We start from the raw sequence: 22708 nt of genomic DNA, 5'->3' as shown, positions 1-22708 counted from the left end.
TGTAGACAGCCATATCAGTTGTGGTTCTAATCTGTTATATTTTGATGTACATCTTTACATAGATACTCCTATTTTAAGATTACCATTTTAAAATCCAAAGACTCAGTCTAAGTTCAATTAAAATATTTTTATTTTGATATATACATATTAAACAAAGTACAAACATTCCATATTTTTGAGCTGTGATTAGCACAACTGAGACAAGTCTATAAAATATGGTATGCAAAAAAAGTGTCCAACTGCAATTAAAGTTCTGGGGCCTCTACATTTCAATAAAATACTCAATCATAATTAAAGCCAAGGGCAATTCTCATTTTTCCTTTGCAAAACAATAACTCAGAGTGAAAGAACTTTTCAATGTTTGTCCAATTAATTAATGATCATTCACACTTGTCATGAAATCTTAAAGCACAAAGTTTGGCTGGATGAGTTAACAATTCAAATGAGCCTTTTTAGAAGAAGTTAGAGCCACCAGGGCAATGGAGAACAGAGGAAACTCGAATCTGGCAGCAGCATCGCCCTTTGTAATGTCAGAGCACCAGGCTCGGAGATGGGATGGGTGATGGCAAGAGATGGCTGGGAGGGCTATGGCTAGCAAGTAAGAGACAAATAATATCACAGATAGCATATGCAAAAAGGATGTTTATTAAAATTCTATAAAAATAAATAGATGAAGACAGAGTCTCTGCTGGAGGGCAGAAAGTAGTGATGACATGGAAGCGACGGAGAAGGAAGATGAGCACCATCCAGCACATAATTCAGCTTTTGCAGGAAGAAGAATAATAGAAGCCTTTGGCTTCTTTGCCACCATGCTTCCCTCCTTCCCTCCCTTGATGTAGATGCACCCATCTTCTCTTCAAACCTAGGCAGAAATACAAAGGAAACAAACCTTTCTAGACTCCTAGCAAAGAAGAAGATTCTGTATTAAGGTTCTATTGCCATTTGCTTATATGAACATGCAAAGTGTGTCCTTCATAAGAAGCCAGGCTGTAAACATTTTTCAGATAAGGCAGTTAGTGAGGGGTAAGAGGAGCTTCACCAGAGTAAAGCCAGAGCGACTGTGTTGGGTTTGCGTGGCAAGGTTTTGGTAGTGGCAGGGGGCTACAGGGGTGGCTTCTGTGAGAAGCTGCTAGAAGCTTCCCCTGTGTCTGACAGAGCCAATGCCAGCCGGCTCCAAGACGGACCCGCCGCTGGCCAAGGCCAAGCCAATCAGCGCCTCTGTGATAACATATTTAAGAAAGAGAAAAACAGTTAGGGAGATCTTTTGCAGCCAGAGAGAGGAGTGAGAAGATGTAAGAACATCTGCAGACACCAAGGTCAGTGCAGAAGGAGGGGCAGGAGGTGCTCCAGGCACCGGAGCAGAGATCCCCCTGCAGCCTGTGGTGAAGACCATGGTGAAGCAGGCTGTCCCCCTGCAGCCCATGGAGGAAGGATGAGGGGGTGTAGAGATTCCACCTGCAGCCCGTGGAGGACCCCACGCCGGAGCAGGTGGAGGCACCTGAAGGAGGCTGTGGCCCCGTGGGAAGCCCGCGCTGGAGCAAGCTCCTGGCAGGACCTGTGGACCCGTGGAGAGAGGAGCCCACGCCAGAGCAGGTTTGCTGACAGGACTTGTGACCCCGTGGGGGACCCACGCTGGAGCAGTTTGCTCCTGAAGATCTGCACCCCATGGAAGAAACCCACGCTGGAACAGTTCGTGAAGGACTGTAGCCCGTGGGAGAGACTCACGTTGGAGCAGTTTGTGGACTGTCTCCTGTGAGAGGGACCCCACACTGGAGCAGGGGAATGATGAGAGGAGTCCTCCCCCTGAGGATGAAGAAGCGGCAGAAACACCGCGTGATGAACTGACCGTAACCCCCACTCCCCGTCCCCCTGTGCCACTGAGGGGGGGCGGAGGTTGAAGCCGGGAGTGAAGTTGAGCCCGGGAAGATGGGAGGGGTGGGGGGAGGTGTTTTAAGATTTGATTTTATTTCTCATTCCTCTACTCTGTTTGGCTTAGTAATAAATTAGATTAATTCCCTCTCTAAGTTCAGTCTGTTTTGCTCGTGATGATAATTAGTGAGTGATCTCTCCCTGTCCTTATCTCGACCCACAAGCATTTCATTGTACTTTTTCTCCCCTGTCTAGAGAAGGAGGGGAGTGATAGAGAGGCTCTGGTGGGCACCTGGCCCTCAGCCAGGGTCAACCCACCACAGCAACAGTAGATGAGATACTGACCAGTTCCCGAGTCAGCAGGATATTCCTCAAAAGCCCATAATCCCGACGACTGACAAATGCTGCTCTAAATTAAAGGCAATAATACACAAAAATTGCTGCAGCACAAAGATTTTGATATTAAAAAACCAAACCAAAACAAGAAACAAAACAAACAACCCCAAAAGAGCAATACAAATGTTTCTCCATGAAGGAACTAGCACATTGGCTACTTTTGACGCTTGGAACATCTTTAGGCAGTTGACTCCTTCTGCACACCATGCTCTAAGGTAAGTAGCTTGGTCTAATCTGACTCCTCCTCCCCTTGCAGCTGAAGAACTTGAGAGGGAGGTACTAGTTTCCCAGAGACATACAACATTAAAAAAAAAGTCATTTCCTCTTTTTGGCTGAAAACACTAAGAGTCAGATAGTACTGCAACAGATCCAGGCCTCTAGCAACGTGTGAATCAACCCTTTCTACAGTGGTTCCTCCAACAGGAAGCCTCGTGCTTCCTGCAATGCAAGACTGTAAGAAACAGCTACCAAGCAGAGCTGGACAAAAAAACCCCAAAAGAATAATTTTCTATTGGAATCATCTTTCACAAGATGATGTTGGAGATCAGAGGCCTCAAAATAAGTTTCTTTAAGCAACTGAATAGAAAAGAAAACCTTTGTTAGTCCATCTTATAGACAAAAGCTGCAGGTCAACCCTTCTTAAACAGTAATCCACATGGGAAACCAGAGGAAACCAGATTTGCACAGTCTATTTGCTTATTTTTCAGTCAACTAACAAATCGCATTATTTTTTAAAATGCGAATGGTTAATAAAAACTGAATGTGGTCTTTGATTACAGTCTTTTATATAGTAGATGAACTTTAATTTTTTTGTTATTAGCTGGGTTGCAAATGGTATTCCTGGAAAAAGATAAAAAAAGGCTGGAAAAAGAGGAATCGAACAAAGCATTCCCCTGGCATTTGCTGTAGGAGAAACAGTTGGTGCTTCCTGATACTTCAGGTTAATATAAGTAGGATGCTTTTTGACCTTAGTCATTCAGATACCTTGATTTTATTTTATCTTCCTAGTAAAGCCATAATTGCAGGTGTGCAGGCAGGTGACCATGACTGGGGTAGGTCTTCAGGGAGTTGAATTTTTTAGAGGAGTTCACAAAAGTGGATCAGATTTTTAAAAGCCACCCTGCGGGGTTGGTCATTTCCTTCAGTGATGTGTGTGGTAGGCTTTATCTTGTCTGACATCTGACATCAGTTACCTGATGTCATTTTAGTCACCTAAAATATAGACATGCAGTCTTTGCCTGTCACACAAGTTCCCCTTCAGTCAAAAGATAAAAATTGTCACCTCCAGTTAGCAGCTCAACCTCTCCCTTCTAAAAGAGGCACCTTGGAGATGCCGTTCCTTCCGTTAGCTAGAGGGAGAGTCCAGACAACAGAATAAACACTTAAGCTGGAGGGAATGGAGACCACCCTCAAAGCCCCCAAACCAGAGTGCTTCAAAAGCTCTGGTCTGCTATGCTGGTGTTCACCTGGGAGCTGAGCTCCTCCGGAAGCCATGTCGTGGCTGCAGTGACAGCCAAGTCAACACACGGTGGGGTCACTGATCTTTGGTATGTGGTCTCCTTTTACACAGCCACTCACAAGTTTCGTGCCAGTCTTTACCATCCTCACTAGCATTAATGACAGACAACAGAAAGTACTTAGCTAAGCATGATTTGGTACTCACTGGGGCCATCTTACTTACTGTTATGACGTGGTTTACTGTCGGGAAGGGGCTGCCCTTGGTTGAAGCTTCAGTAGGAACAGCATCAAGGGCATCAGGTTCTGAAACGAGGGATGCCTTTAAAAACAAAGCAGCAGAAATGCATATTTTTATTCTGAACGCTGTTTAAGAAGAGCAATTCCCTCTCTCTCAGGTTAGTATACAAATGCCTGGCACTATCATTATATATGTTTGCACAATGAAAGCAAATAAAATTGCAATTCTTGCTGTTCCTTGTTTTTTATGAACACACTGTGTATTTGAACTGCTGAAATGGTCAGTTCAAAAATAAGAATTTTGTAACACATGGTATCAAGAGAAAAATGCTGGTTATTTGTACACAGATTAGTCCTGTGGTCAAAACATTAGGACTCCTGTAGCACACTGGAATGCATAATTCCTCCTCATCTCCCACACATACAAAAAGCAGAGATTTTTTTTTTCTACATTCTTCAAATAGATGAATGATTCTGCCATCTTGTGGGAGACAGAAATCATAACTCTTTGTAGGATAACAACAGCAGGACAGAAGAGTATGGAACAGAAATTTCTTCTCTTTTTAACTTGTTTCACTGTTCCTTCAATGAACAGACATTAGTAGCTAGTATATTTCAAATAGCCCCAAAACTAAGAATGAATTATAGCCTCATGGAGGAACCTGAGCAAAGTGGTTGATTTCTAAGATACTGACTTTACCAGAAACTCTGCTCAGAAGTTAAAGGTACAGCAACTAAAAATCCTGATTCTTTTTTCCCTAATGATCTGATAATGTGAAATATATAAAGAGTTATTTAAATTCTCTCACATCTGTTGAAATACAAAAATTAGATAAGGATAATCCCTTCAAAGAAAAAAGGTAAAATGATACAGAATTTTATCCGTAATTAACCTTTTAAAAAATGTTAAATTAACTTCCATATGTGGATTGTAGGACACAATCCTCTATTAATAAGCCTATAGTATAGTTTTACAAAATTAGTAGATTAATTTATACTTAATTTGTCTTTGCCTTATTCTGGGCAATTTAATAGACACACAATATTGCTTGCTCTACTCTACCTTAATTCAACACGGCGTATGCTGGAGTAAAAATTATTAATTTAAGCAAGTATAAATGACAGTTTAAGAGAACAAGAGCTGAAAAAAACTGTGTACCAGTTTCACCTCAAAGTAATTTTGTAGAGGCTCTCCTCCCACTCTACGTTTCTCAGCAGGTGGAAACCAAACAGTAGGTCAAGATTACGTATCACAAAACTACGTGATCACCACTGCTCTTGGGAGCGTCTGAAGCTCAGAGTGGCTTCTGCTAGGAGAGACAAGGCTTGCAGTGGAGCAGCCTGAGACACACATTTATCCCTTGGCCCTTGACACTCCATCAGGGGAGTGACTTTGAGCTGTTCTCTCCCAACAAAAAATTACCCTGGAGCAACAAGCTCATCTAGTTTAAATTTCTTTGTAACATCTGCAATGAACTCATCTAGTAAATCTAATAAAATGTCATAAGAAAGCTTCTTGGACCAAGTACAACTGCATTTATGCTTACATAACTGCTTACTAAGACCATTATTTTCCTTTCCATTTAAGTGAATAATATTTTGTTTAGCACTTTGAACATAAAGATCTGAAAACCAGAATATAATAATAAGAAGAATATATAATAAGAAGGAATACAGCAATTTAATGTCATTACAGTTTGTTTCTAATGTAGTTTGGGAAGTGTCTAAAAAGCTACAGCAAGCCTAGATCTAGATCTCAAATTCCCCGACTCCGAGTGATTTGATTTAAAGATGACAACAAGCTCTACGTTGACAAACAACCCATCTACCTCTGCCACTCTGTCTCCTGCTTGTGCCCCAGCCAAGTCTGCTGGACCATCCTTCGGCAGCCGTGCGATCACGATCCCCTGGTAACACAAAAGACAGGTTTCAGACCTGACACAGTTTCTGCCATTGTTCTTAGATGCAAAAAGCAAAGGGGAAGTAATTATTTTTCAAGACTTGTTGTTCTGCTGTCTCTATTAAAATAAAAACTAAGTGTCTTAGAACATTATGAAGAAAAAAAAGCCTCCATGGCTGACACATATAACAATGAACACAGGTCATTAATTGTTTACACTGTGCCATGGGGTACAGACTGGAAAACAAAGATTTATTTAAATGATAATTAAGTTAGAAGATGTGAGAAATACTTCTCTCAAATCAAGTTAGCTCCTGGGAATGAGCAAATGGGATGGGAGAGGCACGTGGATTGCCCAGGGAGTGACCCCAAATTAAAGTAGAAAGTGGAAACTAGCCAACGGTGTTTCAGCCATCAGGCTGCCTTTAGAAAATCATTGGCTTGCATCAGGTTTTCTCTTCAAAATTATCCTTCCATGAGCTTCTCCATCAAAATCTATTGACAGCTTCTAACTTTGGGAAATAATTTACCCATGTTTCCCCTTGTTAGCTTTACTAACAAGACAGTGTTGTTACATTGAGGACAACCTCAGAAAGAAAACAACAAAACACAATAGCTTCAAAGAACTGCTCGTCAGTCTCTTTCTAACGATTACTGGATAAATTTTGAGTAATGAAATGCACCTCATCATTGTCTTTACATGGAGATGAGCCCTTTCCACCAGCAATGCTAATACCAAGACTCCCCATTTGACTGCACACAGTAATGGTTATCTGGAAAAGAATTATAATGGATAAGTGGCCTGATTAATCAAAAACATTGCCTATTAATTACATGAGCAATGAAACACCCGCTCTGAACACCAGCAGATTTGCTCCTATAGAGTTCAACCCAGAGAAAAATGGTGCTATTCTTCAACACTGGCACATGCAAGACTAGTCTTCACTCTTCGATATGCATTATTTCTGCAGGTTTTAGAGTCATGACAAAACTGTATAAAGCTGTTTATAAGGCTGCTGACCAAACCAGTTGTTTCATAAAACCCACTGATTTACTGAGCATTCATGATGGCAACAACGCCAGTACACAGGAGTGAAAAGTAAGTATTTTTTTATACGTTTATGAAAAACCTTTCCTTTAGAACCTGATCTACAGTCTGATTTGCTTACTCTCAACTCCTTTGAGAACAAATAACTGAATTTGAGCACTATTACAGCAATTTTTTTTTCTTTAAACAGGCTTTCTGTGTGTATGTGTTACTCTGTCAAAAGATCTGACAGTGCTCTAACTATTGACTTAAAAGTAAAAATATCTGGAAGCTTTGGAAAAAGCAGCATAAATTGTAATCTATCTATTCTATTCTCCTGCTGGTATTGGTAAAAATTTAGTACAACTGCTCAGTATCTCAGATAATTTTTTGAATTTACATAAGTCACAACAAAGGCCAAATAAAATTCATTTCAAGATCCAAAAACATCTTTTTACATTTAAGAATTATTCCCCCCAGTTGTCGGGGTTTTTTCTTTAGCATATAATATGCTTGATATAGTAAATAATAATTTGCTAATTGCTAAAACAACAATCACATTAAATTTAAGGAATTAAGGATTCAAGTAGTTGAATCTGAATGCAAACTGCATTTCCCCTTACCACATTAGCAAAATGCTTTTATTGTCATTGATTTGCTGCATAACTCTGAGACAATTCAGGCTCAAATAACTTTTTATATTTTATAATTAAGAATATTTCAACACAGGTGCCTTATGAAATTTAACAAACGTATGCAGTTACTCTTGCACATATAAGATACTCATCTGAAATTCCTAAAAAGGCATGAAAATACCCTGTCAGTCAAATGAAAACCACCCTGCCAAATGCAGCTTAGACTTAGCATTACCCGCACGCTGGAGACTTCACAAGCCCGTGCTTACCAGCCGTGCTTTGGTGACAGGTCCCAGCACAGATGCCACACCAGGCGAGCCGCCTTTCCTGGCACTGCATGCCACGACCCCGGGGATGCAGCACAATTCCGCATCTCCGCTATCGCCAGAGCGCGGCTGATGAGCCGTGGCTCTTTGCCCCAAAGCCCTCTCCCTGCTGGCCACGGGCAGTCAGCAGAGGTGTGATCTGGGCCACCCCTGGGAGCCAGCCCATGAGGCACGTTTCCTCCTCATGTGCTCCAAAGCACACCAAGACAGGCTATATCCATTGAGTTCAGAGTACAGCTTTCTCCATAAACCTCAACCCAAATCTTGCAGTTCTCTCTGATAAATTTTCACCTGCACTGAGGCTTTCTCGTGCTGTGAGGGTAAGGCCATGCCTCTGCTCCTAAACCATGGACTAAGTGAAGACTTAGCTGAATGCCCACCTGCACACACTCTGGGCTTGACCTTACAATAGCGCAAAGCTGGATATACAAAATGAGACAGTATCAAATGACTACAAAGAAAGTTTTGGGGTTTTTTTAATGGAAAACTCATTTTCCATATAAGCCAGTGGGAGCAAGGACAAACCTCAGCTTACACTCTGTGACAGGCAAGTCTCACGATATCTACCATGCAACGTCCCCCCTTCTTTGCACCTTTTATAAGCTGCCTCCCACAAGAAGCGAACTTCCCCATGGACATACGGACTTCCCCACGGACATGCAGAGCCCCGCCATCGGTGAGCCCAGCCCACGCAGCAGTTCAATACCTTCAGCGGGGGCTGCGGCACTTCCACCGCTCTCAATTCCTCCGGGAACCGGCTGCTCTCGCTGAGGAAGCTGCCCGCTGCCGAAACGGGTGGCTGCACCTTAGTCCCTGGAAGAGTCTTCCCTTTCATTGCTGACTTGTGCTTTTCTTGAAGAGCTGTTCTGGTATTTCTTTGATCTCTCATGCTATTGTCGGTATCAAAAAGGCTGCCAGAAAACTTGGAAATAGGTTCCTGGGGGTTAAAGATAAAAAAGGTGAACACAGCGACAGCAAGGAGAATACCTCTCTGATACCCAGACCTGACCCACAGTAAATTGGATTTGTTTCTCTCTATTACGTTGTTGTACATTAGGATTTATTTCACTGACAACAAAACTACAACTTAAAAGCAAATGTACAAGCATCTTTTTTACTGTTATTTCTCTGGGCATGGTTTTCCCTCAATATAGGGGTAGAAATTGTGAGAACAGGGGGAAACTGGGATTCATACAGCCTTTCTCTAGATCCCCTGACACACACAAGCACATATACCCAACCAAATCTTGCGATGCCCTATGAAAAGGATGGAGCATGGGAACGAGACTATTTTGGGCAGCCTCTGGCAGCTCAGTAGCACCAAATCCACTGTCCCAGGGCAAGGAACAGCACATGTGAGGCAAAGGAAAGGGCTTTCTGTACAGAAAAATAAAACATTTCTCACAGTTTCTCAAGGCTCACAATCTATTTTGGGGAGCACAGGTGTGAGAGGGAAGGCAAGTCCCTACTTCGCATCCACATCTCTAAGAGAAGATTTTAAGTAATTGGATTGACTTTATTTAACTGCAAATGGCAGTGAGTGGAGACCTGCAAACTTAGCGATTTAGTGGTCCACTGGAAATGGAGCCTCAAAGATAAGGCATCCCAAAACCTGCCTTGAAGCCTGGCTCTAGACTTGAGATGTAGCGAGGAACTGACAACGTCACCCTATGCTTAGCTAAACCACAAGGGCTTGAAAAGAGAAACACACAATTAACACACAGCCACCAAACAATTAAAGCTTCAGACAAGTTTGACTGCAAAACGATGATGTTTTCCAGTTATCGGTTGTGCTGGTTTTGGCTGGGATAGAGTTAATTTCTTTCATAGTAGCTACTATTGGACTAAGGTTTGGATTTGTGCTGAAAACAGTGCTGATATAATAACAATATAGAGACATTTTCATTACTTCTGAGCAGTACTTACACAGAACCAAGGCCTTTTCTTCTTCTCACACCACCTCACCAGTGAGTAGGCTGGGGGCACACAAGGAGTTGGGAGAGGACAGAGCCGGGACAGCTGACCCCAACCAACCAAAGGAATATTCTGTACCACATGACGTCATGCTCAGCATATAAAGCTGGGGGAAGGAGGAAGGGGCAACGTTCAGAGTGATGGTGTTTGTCTTCCCAAGTAACTGTTAGGCATGATGGAGCCCTGCTTTGCTAGGGATGGCTGAACACCTGCCTGCCCATGGGAAGCAGCAAACAAATTCCTTGTTTTGCTTTGCTTTGCACACACAGCTTTTGTTTTACTTATTAAACTGTCTTTATCTCAAACCATGAGTTTTCTCACTTTTACTCTTCTGATTCTCTCTCCCATCCCACTGTAGGGAGTGCTGAGTGGCTGCGTGGTGCTTAGTTGCCGGCTGGGGTTAAACATGACAGTTATGCTTGGCAAGGTAGTTAAATGAAATTCAGCTGTGATGTCTGAATTGTGTTCACATTTTATGGATGTTTTATTTATATTTAGCTGATTTTTGCTCCTTAATTTGATGAATCAGATCTTCGTATTACCATAATCCTTATATCTTCTGTTGGCAGTAAAATGATGCAGCAAACAAAGGTCAACACCTTTGAAAATAAACTCCATAAATGTCTTCCTAAGCTTAGAAGTTTAATACCAGAAATAAAAAGCAGTGGCATTACCATGAACAGCTGTGCATAAACCCCACTGGACACTTTATTTTTCAATCTATTTCAGAGCTTTCTCACAATCTCTTTTCGGTTGGGATGGAAAGAAGCATCACCAACCCCAGGGAGAGCAAGCAAGGCATGATCGCTCCCTATTTTCACTTAAAAGGGAATTTGTTTATCTTTAACTCACATAAAACTTTCATTAGCTTTTTCTCTCTTGCGGGAGATTCCTCTGTAACGGCGCTGGGCTGACTAACCCGGACCCATCAGAACGCTGTGGTGCCGTGGGTGCCGGGGAGAAAGGCCAGGAGCAAGGGCTGGGAGCGGGGGCCAAAGGAGTGAGCAAACCAGCAGCAGTCGGGGGCTAGGAAGGGAGCGAAGGTCCTGGCAGAGGAGCAGGAGCCCCACATTCCTCCACAACTCCCAGCAAACATCTGGAGGAAAGACTGGTGAGCAATGCCCTGAAAGCCTGAGAGTGCGGTCAGCCTCCTCTTCCCAGACCGTGACCGAGAAGACAGCCAAGCTGCCGCCCAGGTGACAGACACCTGATGGGTGCAGGTTAGAGAAACCGCAGCATCCAGGGTTTCCCAGACATCAGCACCCTGAAAGACCATTACCAAAAACTAAACATGCAATGGAGCAGCACTACAACCTCACTTTTCTACCATCCAGTCCTTGGGAGACATTGAGCTTCAAGCACTGCTAACAACCTGCTTGCTTACCTGAGAGACGGAGGGATGTTGGTAACTGGGGATATAAGTAGGAGTAAAATAAAAAAGTTTGTATCTCGTCCTTGCTCGGGTTACTTGTCTTAGTCTGCAAGTTGCACTGTACTCTTGGGGGTTGGATGGATTGTTTAATTGCAAGCAAAGTAAAGGAATAAAACATCGAACATGATTCTGAACCCTCTGCACAAGCAAGGACATGAAAGCACAGGCAGTGCGGCCTCCCGCTAACCCAAAGTGCTTGGCAGCATACCGCCTTGAGCAGGTTACAGTTTCTTGACAGACACACAACATTGTCCCTCCTGACTTCAAGGAAACTACCTACATCCTCATCGGGATCCTCCAGTTCCTCCGCTTCTTGCTCAGGACTGATCCTTCCTTCCCTCCATTTTCCATTAGCAGAGCTGAATTTGTACAGGTTACCACCATGAAAACCTTCCTTTCCTTTCAACGAGGCCCAGCGAGAGCCCTGGGAACTCCAGTTATGGCCACTGCACAGTTTAGGAGACTTGGGAAGCCACTTAATAGAGTCCTGAGAAGAAGATGACAAAAAAAAAAAAAAAAAATAGGCAATAAATAGATTTTAAGAAAGTGATAGAAGTAAGTATGTGCAGAAATTGTCTGGCAAGTTCTGCAAGGTCTTTTAGTATCTTGTAAATACTGGGTTTCCCCTTTTTACCTTGAGAGGTACCTTTAGTCCCAGAGACACACTTTGCCAGATAATGGGCAATACTGGTGATACAAAGAGCAAGCAAAGGCTGCTGAAAATAGTGGAAGCCTTCAGGGACTTACATGAGCGTGGAAACAAGCCCACCTTCAGCATTGTAAAGAATAATTAAAAGATCAACAACAGTCTTCAACAATGTTAGATTCTGTACTATTAAGAAAACAAACAAGAGCACTTAGACCTTTAGTGGTTGTTTCGTCTCATGTCCCGAGTTACAAAACCTATCAAGTCACCTCCCCCTTTTTCACTATTCATTAAATAAAATGTTCCATTTATTGAATGGCCCCAATAGAAGGTACAATACTAAATTGATATTTTCGTGTTTGCTGACTTTCAAAGTAATTATAGTCCAGTTTTCCCCAAACGCCCATTACTTGCATCAAAAAACCCCACCTCTCTTCTTCATATACAAGTTGTTTCACGGCTGCCTATATACCTTAATTTCACTGAAGTTATTTTTCCACAGTAATATCTGTATCTTTCTTTTAAACTTTATTTTAAACTTGCCTTTAAATTTTATTAAAGCAATACAAATTGAACGGCAGAAAGCAGCCTGACACCATCTCAATAGACACATTAACACACATGCTCCAACAAGGCAAAGAGATGGAGGACAAACTAATGAAAAAAAGTTATCAGCATGTTTATGGTGGGGCAATCAGCAGCAACAGTGACTTCCATGTTGTTTAAACAGATATTTGATTCAGATTTAACAATTCATTAAGCTTCTGTTTTTCCCTTTTTAATACAAAATGGTGACGTTCACACACATAGATTTCTTGCTGTTATCAGCACCCTAGATCTCATGACCTCTATTAGATCTAACGTTGAGAAAGAAAATGGACACGGTTGTCCATGCTGGACGTATTGATTCATCTTCAGCTGCCGAAGGGACTTGTCATGGGATTCTTCATTTGCTTTTCATTTTAGGATGGCTGAAAAGACTAGGAAATGGACAGGGACAATATCTCAGAGTCTCATTGGAAAAGATTATAGACGTTTCTGTGAGTCTTGAAAAGATCATAGCCCAAAGGATTATTTGCATTGTACACAGAAGGCGTGATTGGCCTCTGTAAGAAATCTGCTGTTAAATTACATTTTGAACTGCACTGACACTCAATGATACGACTGGTCACTAATAAATAGCCAGGATTTCTGGTTGTTCTGAACCACATCGCTCAGGACACTCAAGTTGATTGTCGATTTAGTTCATCAGTGAATCGAATGCAAAAGCAGCGCAATCATGACACAGTCGTGGCTCCTATTCCTCCTGACAATTCAAAACACAAGGCAGGATATCTCCTGGCGTTTCCTTACACTTGCCTCGAATAAGATAACATAAGGTACCCTCAAATAGAAGCTTTGTTTCCTATGAATATTAACTAGGTGGACAGAAATTCTAATCAGATCAGGAAATACCATACTAGCTGAAATTGTTTGCTATTGTTTTGGTCTGTTTTATTTCAGAATAGCTAATGTGACACCTCAATACGTTCAGGGTATTTCCAGAGACAGTTTAAATCCTTGTCAACTTTTAAGCTCATTAGGAAGTCATAAAGCAATTTCACTCTAAAAATAAACAAAGGTAGAGTGAGGCATTTAACTTCTTCCGAGGAAATGTCTCATCCTTGTTTGACCCTGATCCCTAATCCTAAACAACAGCCTCTCAAACCCAGCCTGCCAAATTCTGTAAGACCAGTAAAAGGCTAATTCTCTGAAGGTAACAGAAGCTGAAAAACTAATATAGTACAACTGGCTAGATTTCTAATTAGCTGATGCTGACAATCACTTCTCCATCCTAGGCATACAGTCAACAGCCATGGTATCCTCTCGTGCATATGAGGGAGCTGATGTCCGTCAGCAGATTGTACATCCCTACGCCCCTCACAGCGGAGCTGGGAAGGCAGAGCTGCGGGGCGCTCCTCCTCCCCGCCTGTCTGCCACACAGGGATGCTTCTCCTCACGCTGCCATACAGCTGTAAGGGAAAACCAGTATCTGTTTCACACAGCACATCTTCCATAAATAAGATATTTTCATCTTCAATTTATTCTTGATCTACAGAACTGTAATGTAAAATAGAAACAAAATGACAATTCTGGGTAAGAGCTGCTCGCGTTTTCACCAGGTGTATGCAATACCGTGGATGCCATTGTCTTTATGAAAGCAGTTTCAAAGTTTGGTTATATCAACAGCAAAAGATTGAATAGAAAAAACCAGAAGTGCCTTTTAGCCTACGTTCGCACATACCTGTTGTTAAGGAAAACACCCTGTGGATTACGCTTTCATGAAATAAAATGGAGAAACAAACCAATGAATGCTGCTGCTGTGAGCGTAGGCTAATGCTACTTTGAAAACAAATCTTAATCCTCATTTTTTACAACTTGATCCTTTTTGATGAACAAAAAGAGTAGGGAGTGAAAGAAGATATTGGCCTTAATCCAGAGTTCAGTAGTGATGTAAAATGAGGAACAATGTCAGGGATGCTGTTGCTGGGCCCACTGACTGCCGGGGTGTTACTGTGCTGGGCTCTTCGCATCCTTTCGGACGAAGCCAAGAGCAGCTACAGTGCTAATACTGCAAGTTCTTAGGGACGCCGGTCACAGGCAGAGTTTGCTATAAGGAAGAGATGGAAGGTACAGCTCTGTTCACTGTGCTTTAGTGCAAAGCAACCACTCAATCTCTTTATTGGATTTCCTCCTCCCACCCCCACCCCCCCCCCCCCAATACCCATATAGTAATGGGTATTAGATGGGCAAAAAGCTTCTATCACCCCTCAGGGGGGCTATCACCCCTCAGTTCAGCTAACAGGTAGTAGAGTCGTACTCCAAAAATATCTTAAAAAACCTCCAGTAATTTATTAGCTCATTCTCATTAGATTTAATACTATTGGATCATGCTTTGAGACAAAAGAGGCTACTGGCAAATATCCTAAGAGAGAAAAATCAGTTCTTCTTACAGAATTTTATAGATCATTGGTCTTTTTGCTACTCAGGTAAGGTAGGAAATTTCTTCTAGTGTTTTATACATGAGGAAGCTGAGACCCAAAAAGATTAAAATGGTCAATGTTTTAAGTCATTTGTAGCAAATACAGTGTGAGGCACATAGTTTTACATTCTCTTTAATATATTTGGAATAAAACAAAGGGAGAAGGGGAATTCAGTGTTTAGGACTTCAAGCTTCTTGGATATTTTGGACTGTGTAACACTCATGTTTCATAAATGCAGAAATGTTTGGGGGGTGGGGGGAAACTATTTAGTGGCCTCAGCGGTTGGTATGTTCCATGGAAATACATTTTTCATCATCCTTCATTAGCAATGCTCCTAACTGATTGGTATCAGATCATTTTCCTTCAATATTTCACCAGCAAGTCAGGTGGGCTCCTTTTTTACCTCCTTTCAGCATGTTTTTCACATTTTCAAAGGCGGTCTCTTCAGAACATAAATATTTGTCTGTATCATACCCCTGTATGTTAAGAGGACAAATCGTTCTCATAAAGTACAAGGTGTCTATTCCGATAAGATCTTGCTAATAAATCCTCCAGAGAATGAATTTCCTCCAGGCAACAAATGTGTGCAAATGCTATGTATCACCCTAAATCATTCTGGCAAATGAAAAAGAATCCAGAACAGCTTAACATTAAAAGTCAAGACATGAAAACCACCCACATTTCTGAAGCACCATACTAAAACCATACAGTGACAATGAAACACCCAGCTTACAGCAACAAACTGGTCACCATTGGCAAGTAGAAGCCAGAATATTTTGATGGTAATACACCTGCTACTACAATTCAACTCAAAAGCCCAAACACACATTCTCGCCTACTTTTCTACTTAAAAAATTTTTGCTTAAATAGCTTCATTAGTAAATACGGGAAAGAAAATGTCTTTAAAGATGTATTTCCTAGAATATAAACATTCTCTTCCTTCTAAGTACAACTGTACATAGCATACAGTATTCTACAAATTGAAAACTATTTCAGAGTCATTCCCTTTTTAAAGTACAAAAGGCTGTCTCTAAAAGAGCTTTGTGTGATTCGCATGAAATAGGAATGAAAGCTAAACAAAATGCTGCTGAAAACAAAAGCATCCTTGAATATGCTTGCACTGTAGAAGAGGCAGCATAAAAGCTGCCTGAACAGATTATTGAAGCAAGCCTTCCACAGGGAAATTTTCCTAGCAGTAAATACATGACTTAATTTTAAACTTAGATGTTCAAGTATTAACCAGCCAGGTAAGATTTTTGAATTTCCTGAAGACACCATTTAAAAAAAAAATAAAATTGCTGTAGGTTATCCTAAAAACATCCACTATGCAAATGCTCTTCAGACTTAAAGTTTTCTCTCCTTTTGAAGAGGAAAAAAATCATCAGCAATATTCAAATAATCACTCTTTTTGTTAGTTAGTTTAGATTTTGTTTTGGCTTTAAGTTGCTTAGTGGAAGTCCATGATGTTATCAACAAACTAGAGAGAAACTCACTCATGATTATAATCGTGTAGTGCGCTGTTTCATCTTCCAGAAATACAGGACAATCATTATCTCCTATGAGCTACTTCAAAATGGTTTAATGCAGCCCATTCATTTGGTGTTTGGGTAAAACTGGCAAGTTACTGGGAAAGATCAGAGAATCAAACTGCTTACATCAGTAGCATAGTCCCATAATTTGCTCAAGCTTGCTTCAGGACCAAAAAAAAAAAGATAGTTTTAGTCCAAGTAAAAGTAATTTTGAAGAGTTAAGTCCTGTCTCTGCATTATTCTGGGGATTCTTACAAGCTGAAATTCAAGAGGCTGATGCTTTGGTGGTATCTGCAAGCTGTGCGTGCATCCATGGATTTTGAGGAAAGTTACCACAGTCAGGAGTTGTCTACTGCAGTGAGCATTGCTAACATTTTGGGTATGGCCACTGCAGTGAGCATTGCTAACTTTTTGGGTACGGCTATTACCATGCCTCCAGCTACACATCCAGAGATTTCAGTCAAGACAACATTCTCCAGCAACAGATGAGCATGAAGAGAAAAAAAGTGTCTAAGGTGCCATCAGGTATCCATTTCCCAGTATTTATGCCAAGAGAGATTTACTAAATCCCTTCTCCAAACATCACTGAGGAGCCACAGAGTTCTTCCCACAGACAATACTGATGATGTACTTTTCAGGAGAGGACTTCTGCTGTATAAAGATAAGCTACTTCTTAAGATCTGTGTTAATAGACTAATAACATCACTGTTAAGAGGTATACCCTGAGGAAGTTACAAATTCAAAACCAGTCCAGCCACATGCACCGAGCTCCTCAAAGCCCTCTGCTCTGGCAGAACCTGCAAGTTCTCCTCAAAGCCCTCTGCTCCGGCAGAACCCACGACTGGCCGTCCTGTTGCCACAAGAACCGTACAAGAGGAGATAAAACGCATAGCGACTCCAACATCAACCTCAGAAGAGGAGATAAGATGGCTCTTGCAAAGCAGCTCACAAAGCTGTCCTCAAACCAGGCATCTGCTTTTCCACTTTCAAAAATCTCACATTTTTTCATTAGGTTGGTTGAATATCGATTATATTCCTGACTTCAGAATGAAAGAGGAAGGCATTGTCCCTCTGAAAATTTCAAAATTGGTTCAGGAGGAAGGCACCACCCAAAATATTTGAGAGCCAAGACCAGTCAGCTTTTGTCATCTTCTCTGACAGCAACCTAAGCATGGAAACAGATTTGTGTTTGATGGAAAATGAAGATGAGAAACACTCTTATCAAGTCAATTGAAAAACTAAAGTAATTTTATTTTCCAGAGTCAAGGCAAAGAATAGCAGTGAATTCTCCATTAACAAAAGGTCTAGACATCTCTGATAAATTGTATGCTTCAGTCTCAGTGGGAGGTAGACATTTACAGTGAAGCAGGAAAGGATCGACTGATATGCTAAAGAATATATTTTAAAAAAAAAAATTTAAATTCCTGGTGTCACTACTCTTCTCAAAAGCTGAATTCGTGAGGAGCAAGTAGTGAAACCTGTTAAGTAGCTAATCAGCTAAAAATGGTTCAACCAGCGCTAGTAAGGCACTAATATTAGACAAGGAACAGGCTGATCAGCTTGTCCTGGACACAAACAAGTCATTTACTGGAAAGGACAGCGGTATGCAAGTTCCCAGTAGGCCCTTTCTCACAATACACTGATTATCAAAAATATGGAATGTAAGCCAGAAAAATAATCTCAACACATAAATTATATGGAAGCTGTGGAAAAAGCCTGGAGCAACACACAGGGGATGGAAAAATCTGTTGCTACACTAACAATGATAGCAAGAGAGCGCTGCTCCCCCTCACCCCGTTCTTGTAAGACTATGGAATTGTGACTTTCAATAAAGAGAACTCGCATGCAGTAACTGACAGGTTAATATTAAATCCACTCCACCATTATGGTCAATTGGTTTTCCCTGGTTACCTGTTTATAGCTAATAAAGCAGCATGCAAATTTTGTCATGTTTCTTTCCTTACGTTAAACCCACCTCCCAAAAGACTTACAAAGCAATTGAAAAAGTAGAAGTTTACAGAGACAAAAAAAAGTTATGCTTACAAAATTATATTCATCACTCAGGGTCCTCAAAGCATCACCAAGAGAAAAAAGCCAGAGTCTGGGAAAGGAGGGCTCATGCTTTCAAGGACACACTGCTTCAGCATAACAAACATCAGCAGCTTTTTCCGATGAAAAAATACAGTTAAAACTGCCTGGAACTTTATCGACACTGTTGGGAGAACAAGTGTACCTAAACCACTTTATAAAGAGGCACAAAATATGGACCATTCGAGAGATCAGAGGGTCTGCTGGGGTCTAGGCTGCTGGAGGTTTGATCAGGTGGAACGACATGCAAATCACTCTTTCACGATAAAGCTGCCGTGAACCGGACATCTAGGATTTTGGGGAGAGGGTCACTACTTGTCACTGACTGCACAGGGAGTATCTAAGCCCTGAAAACAAATGACACTGCAACTGCTATTATTCCACACTACCAGCGGCTGTTGTCATACCTCAAGTTTTTACTGGCCCGGAAAAACCGCGCTTATTGCCAAACACCCTGCCCTAAATTGTATGTACTGCTGCATTACCTGCCACAGAGCAGGATCTCAAACTGCCTCACCCAAAGAGCATAAACAAAAGCCATTAACGAGATATAGTGCTGTACAGCGTCAGTTTAAAAGACTGAAAAATACACCTCCTCTTTCAGATCTGCCCAGATACTCACTGAAAAAACATAATGAAAATCCAGACTTTCATTACACGGATTCACAAAGCAAAGACAGGTGGCAGTGAAAAGCAAGGAACACCAGCGCTCCTTTGGGGATAGTAGCGGGATGGTCTGATGATGGGCTTTAGCTCGATTCTATTCTCAGCTCAATTTATTTTCTTTTATAAATGAACGGAGGCAAACACCTTCAATAAGCCATTCATAGCACCTCTCTTTGGCGAGGATGACCACCAGGAGCCGATACTAGCCAGCCTAGGCTGTAGGAACGGAAACTCTCCCAAATGAAGGCAACAAGCCTGGATCACCCACTTCTCTGTAGCCAGAGAAACCAAAACAAATATTCATTCCACTATTAAAAATGAATAAATAAATTGATTGCTGAGCAGTTACTTCATGTCAAAGACAAGGCAGCAAGTAGTGTCTGTCTTCCGGCTAGTTTTTGGGCTGCTGTGCAGTCTCCGCAAGCCTGCTGCAGTGTACAAAAAGCAAGTGCCTAGTGACAAAGCCCCTATCACAGAGCTATAACAAGGTTTACATCCTGTTCCGACTTCAGCAGGAGTAGGTGCACACAGGTAGTTAATTATTTTCAACTGGTGGAATGTCAGGCAAGGCCCAAACCCAAGCTTTAAACATTCATTTCAGCTAGCTGATGGAGCTCTCCTGTTTATATCTGGAGCAGATGCTAAAAACAAACCAAACCACAACCTCCAAATGAAAAACTATCATCACAGAGCACAGAGTCCTGCTGCCTTTGGCTTTGGTCTGTCTTTTTTAGGAACTCGTGTTCATCTCAAATGAGTTTGCTGAGGTTTACTCAGACTCTGCGTACAGAGTTTCCTGCATTTTTACACTTTTATTGTGTCAATCCCCGTAAGTACTTTAAAAAGAAAACTCTACCCAAGGTTGGACTCAACTGTATCAAAACCTCTCATTTTCTTTCTATTTTAAGAGCAGCTTACCAAGAACAAGAAGCAGAGCTCTGTTCTGGGAAGAATGAAATTGCCCTGAACTAGCCTAACACCTCCAGAAATCCGGAGAGGGACTGTTTACAAGGGCATGCAGTGGTAGGATGAGGGGTAATGGATTTAGACTGAAAGAGGGTAGATTTAGATTAGATATTAGGAGGAAATTCTTTGCTGTGAGGATGGTGAGGCCCTGGAACAGGTTGCCCAGAGAAGTTGTGGATCCCCCCTCCCTGGAAGTGTTCAAGGCCAGGTTGGATGGGGCTTTGGGCAACGTGGTCTAGTGGAGGGTGTCCCTGCCCACAGCAGGGGGGTTGGAACTAGATGATCTTTGAGGTCCCTTCCAACCCAAACCATTCTATGATTCTATCAACCTGCAGCAGCTCCTGCAAAGAGACCATGCCTAAAAGCTTAAATGAGGAATCTTTGGGATGAGGAAAAAATCATAAAAATTAATGTATTTTGTCAGGTTAGAATTGAATACTTGGAGATGATTTGCAATACCTACTTGTCCAATATCAAAAAGAAAGCAGCGCCTTTTTATAAAAGCTTCAAATCAAAATTTAAGAAGTTAAATTACAATTATCAAATATTGCAGTTATTAATTTTAATATAGATGTTATTATGACTTCCCTAATCATCTCCTTTCTCATCTTCTCCCAGAAACCCTCATGCCACCAACACTTACTGAAAGAAATGTTGAGCAGAAGGGACGAGGTTAGCCATACATGAAGTGTGAGGTCTTTCATTTTGTTAAAAGTTGAGTTCATTGCATTAGCTCACACAAAACATGTCAAATCTTTGCTCTGAACTCAGGCTGCTCAAGTCCTTGCACTGAACAAGTTAGTGGCTCTTGTTAGCTCATGGCACATAATGAACCCAGAGACACCAAAAATCAATCTTGAACAGCCTTTTGCAAAATCATTATCTACTGAATTCAACTCAGTTAATACTTACCTTTACAAACAAACCAGAACCCACAGATTTAATAAGACCTTGAAATCAGCATTGGACCACTGGAAGTGTAACACAGTAACAATGATAGTAAATTCCAGTATTAATTCATACATACTTTAATTGCTATTTTAATGATACAATAAATCTACTGAAGCTTTTAAAGATTTTTTTTATTATGGTTTTATATATTTATATAAAACCACCAAAGCACTTTAAAGAATCATGCTTTCTTGTGTAATACATAAAACTAGCTTCATACTGTGCTTCTGAAAGTCTACCGTGCTGTTTTTCAAGTTATTTTACATGTGGCACATTTAAAAAAAAAAAAAAACAAAAACACCAAAAAAAACCAACCAAAAAAAACCACCAAGGGAAGCAGGAATTTCTAGTGACTGCAATGCAACATGGCATCCAAAACAAGATGTTTCATTACAACTAAGTTAAAGTGTGAGTGCATTATGTAATAACAATAGCGGTTTGGTCATTTTAATCTTAATTTTGTTTACAACAAAACATTTGTGCTTCACGACCTAAGACCCCATGATACAAACATAAGTTCTCTGCTGTAAAAATCCCAACAAATTACTGTCCAAAAGGAAAAACAGATCTAAAACAGGAGACCAAGTTTAAATCTACTCACTTTTCTCAAGATTTGCTATATTTAAGACTAATATGACATACAAGACACCATAAGGCACGATGGGTGGTACAAACAAATGAATACAATTGTCCATGAAACTTGTTCTCTTCCACAAATACTAAAATATGTACCGCTCAAGATAAATTTTCTCTTAAAAATGAAATACATCATTTTGTTATGAAAGTCCTATACAAAAATTTAAAATTTACACCATCTGAGCTGCCAAAAAAATAAAAAAGTGTATCGATTTTCCACAAAACTATATTTCTCACCAGCACATCCAGCCACTGGGAAAAAATATATCCCAGCACTCTGGAAAAGAAAAGCATTATTTCCCCTGTGTTTAAGACAAAAATATTGTATTCTGCATACAGTAGTGTATTATACTTTAAAAAAGCCTAGCACTATTAAAATTACAATATTGATTTGGAAATTATTGGTTCACTGCCTGGATGAAATAAGGCACTTTCTTCCAGTGGGCAGCACTTTTCACATATATGGAGACGATGAATCAGGTTCTGGTTAAAAACAAAAAGGGGCTCAGTGAGGTCCCAGAAGACGACAGGAACATTTCAACAGCAGGGGAAGACACAGGAGGTAAAACCTGGAGATGAAACTCTACACAGAAGTGGTCACTCTGTCAATGGCATTATTGACCTCGTTTTTGTTTGAATCCAGTCCTTTAGCAGCATTCATATCATTCCGTAAATTCTCCACTGTCTTTTTCATGTTCTTTAATTCTCCAGGGTGTGGAGTGGCTCGCCTTAGAAGTGTTCTCTAAAAATAAACAGCGCAATAAGAGGTTTTGCCTTTGTCTCTTTGAAAAACAACATACGCTTTCAAGGCTTTAGCATTCACATACCAAATATTAGGTATCGATTTTTTTTTCTTTTTTTCCCCCCTTTTCAAACTATGATGCTCTATGTTGAACGTTATTTTCATAGCTGCTTGTTTATGAAGACAGTGAAAGAGGTTTTAAGAACT

The 22708-nt window shown here is 41.0% G+C and overlaps 3 protein-coding genes across 3 annotated transcripts in view; all 3 read right to left on the bottom strand.

Annotated features, from left to right (window-relative positions):
* The window catches only part of LOC142601093 (uncharacterized), a 28166-nt gene extending 10824 nt beyond the window's left edge, over nucleotides 1-17342 (bottom strand). Inside the window, exons 1-6 of the mRNA XM_075749176.1 lie at nucleotides 17250-17342; nucleotides 11535-11741; nucleotides 8555-8785; nucleotides 6544-6633; nucleotides 5790-5867; nucleotides 3947-4042 (exon numbers count right to left, since the gene is read on the bottom strand). Of these exons, the coding sequence (XP_075605291.1) occupies nucleotides 3947-4042; nucleotides 5790-5867; nucleotides 6544-6633; nucleotides 8555-8785; nucleotides 11535-11741; nucleotides 17250-17342 (795 nt within the window). The remainder of the gene's footprint in view (nucleotides 1-3946; nucleotides 4043-5789; nucleotides 5868-6543; nucleotides 6634-8554; nucleotides 8786-11534; nucleotides 11742-17249) is intronic.
* MLIP (muscular LMNA interacting protein) overlaps nucleotides 1-22708 on the bottom strand; it is a 180276-nt gene that overhangs the window by 145625 nt on the left and 11943 nt on the right. The window lies entirely within an intron of this gene.
* The window catches only part of LRRC1 (leucine rich repeat containing 1), a 78612-nt gene continuing 77088 nt past the window's right edge, over nucleotides 21185-22708 (bottom strand). Inside the window, exon 14 of the mRNA XM_075747374.1 lies at nucleotides 21185-22501. Coding sequence (XP_075603489.1) covers nucleotides 22343-22501 — 159 coding nt within the window. The 3' untranslated portion in view covers nucleotides 21185-22342. The remainder of the gene's footprint in view (nucleotides 22502-22708) is intronic.

This window comes from Balearica regulorum, chromosome 3 (genome assembly GCF_011004875.1).
Source record: "Balearica regulorum gibbericeps isolate bBalReg1 chromosome 3, bBalReg1.pri, whole genome shotgun sequence".
NCBI lineage: Eukaryota > Metazoa > Chordata > Aves > Gruiformes > Gruidae > Balearica > Balearica regulorum.
The sequence above is the reverse complement of the archived record's forward strand: the minus strand, read 5'-3'. Positions and strand labels throughout refer to the sequence as shown.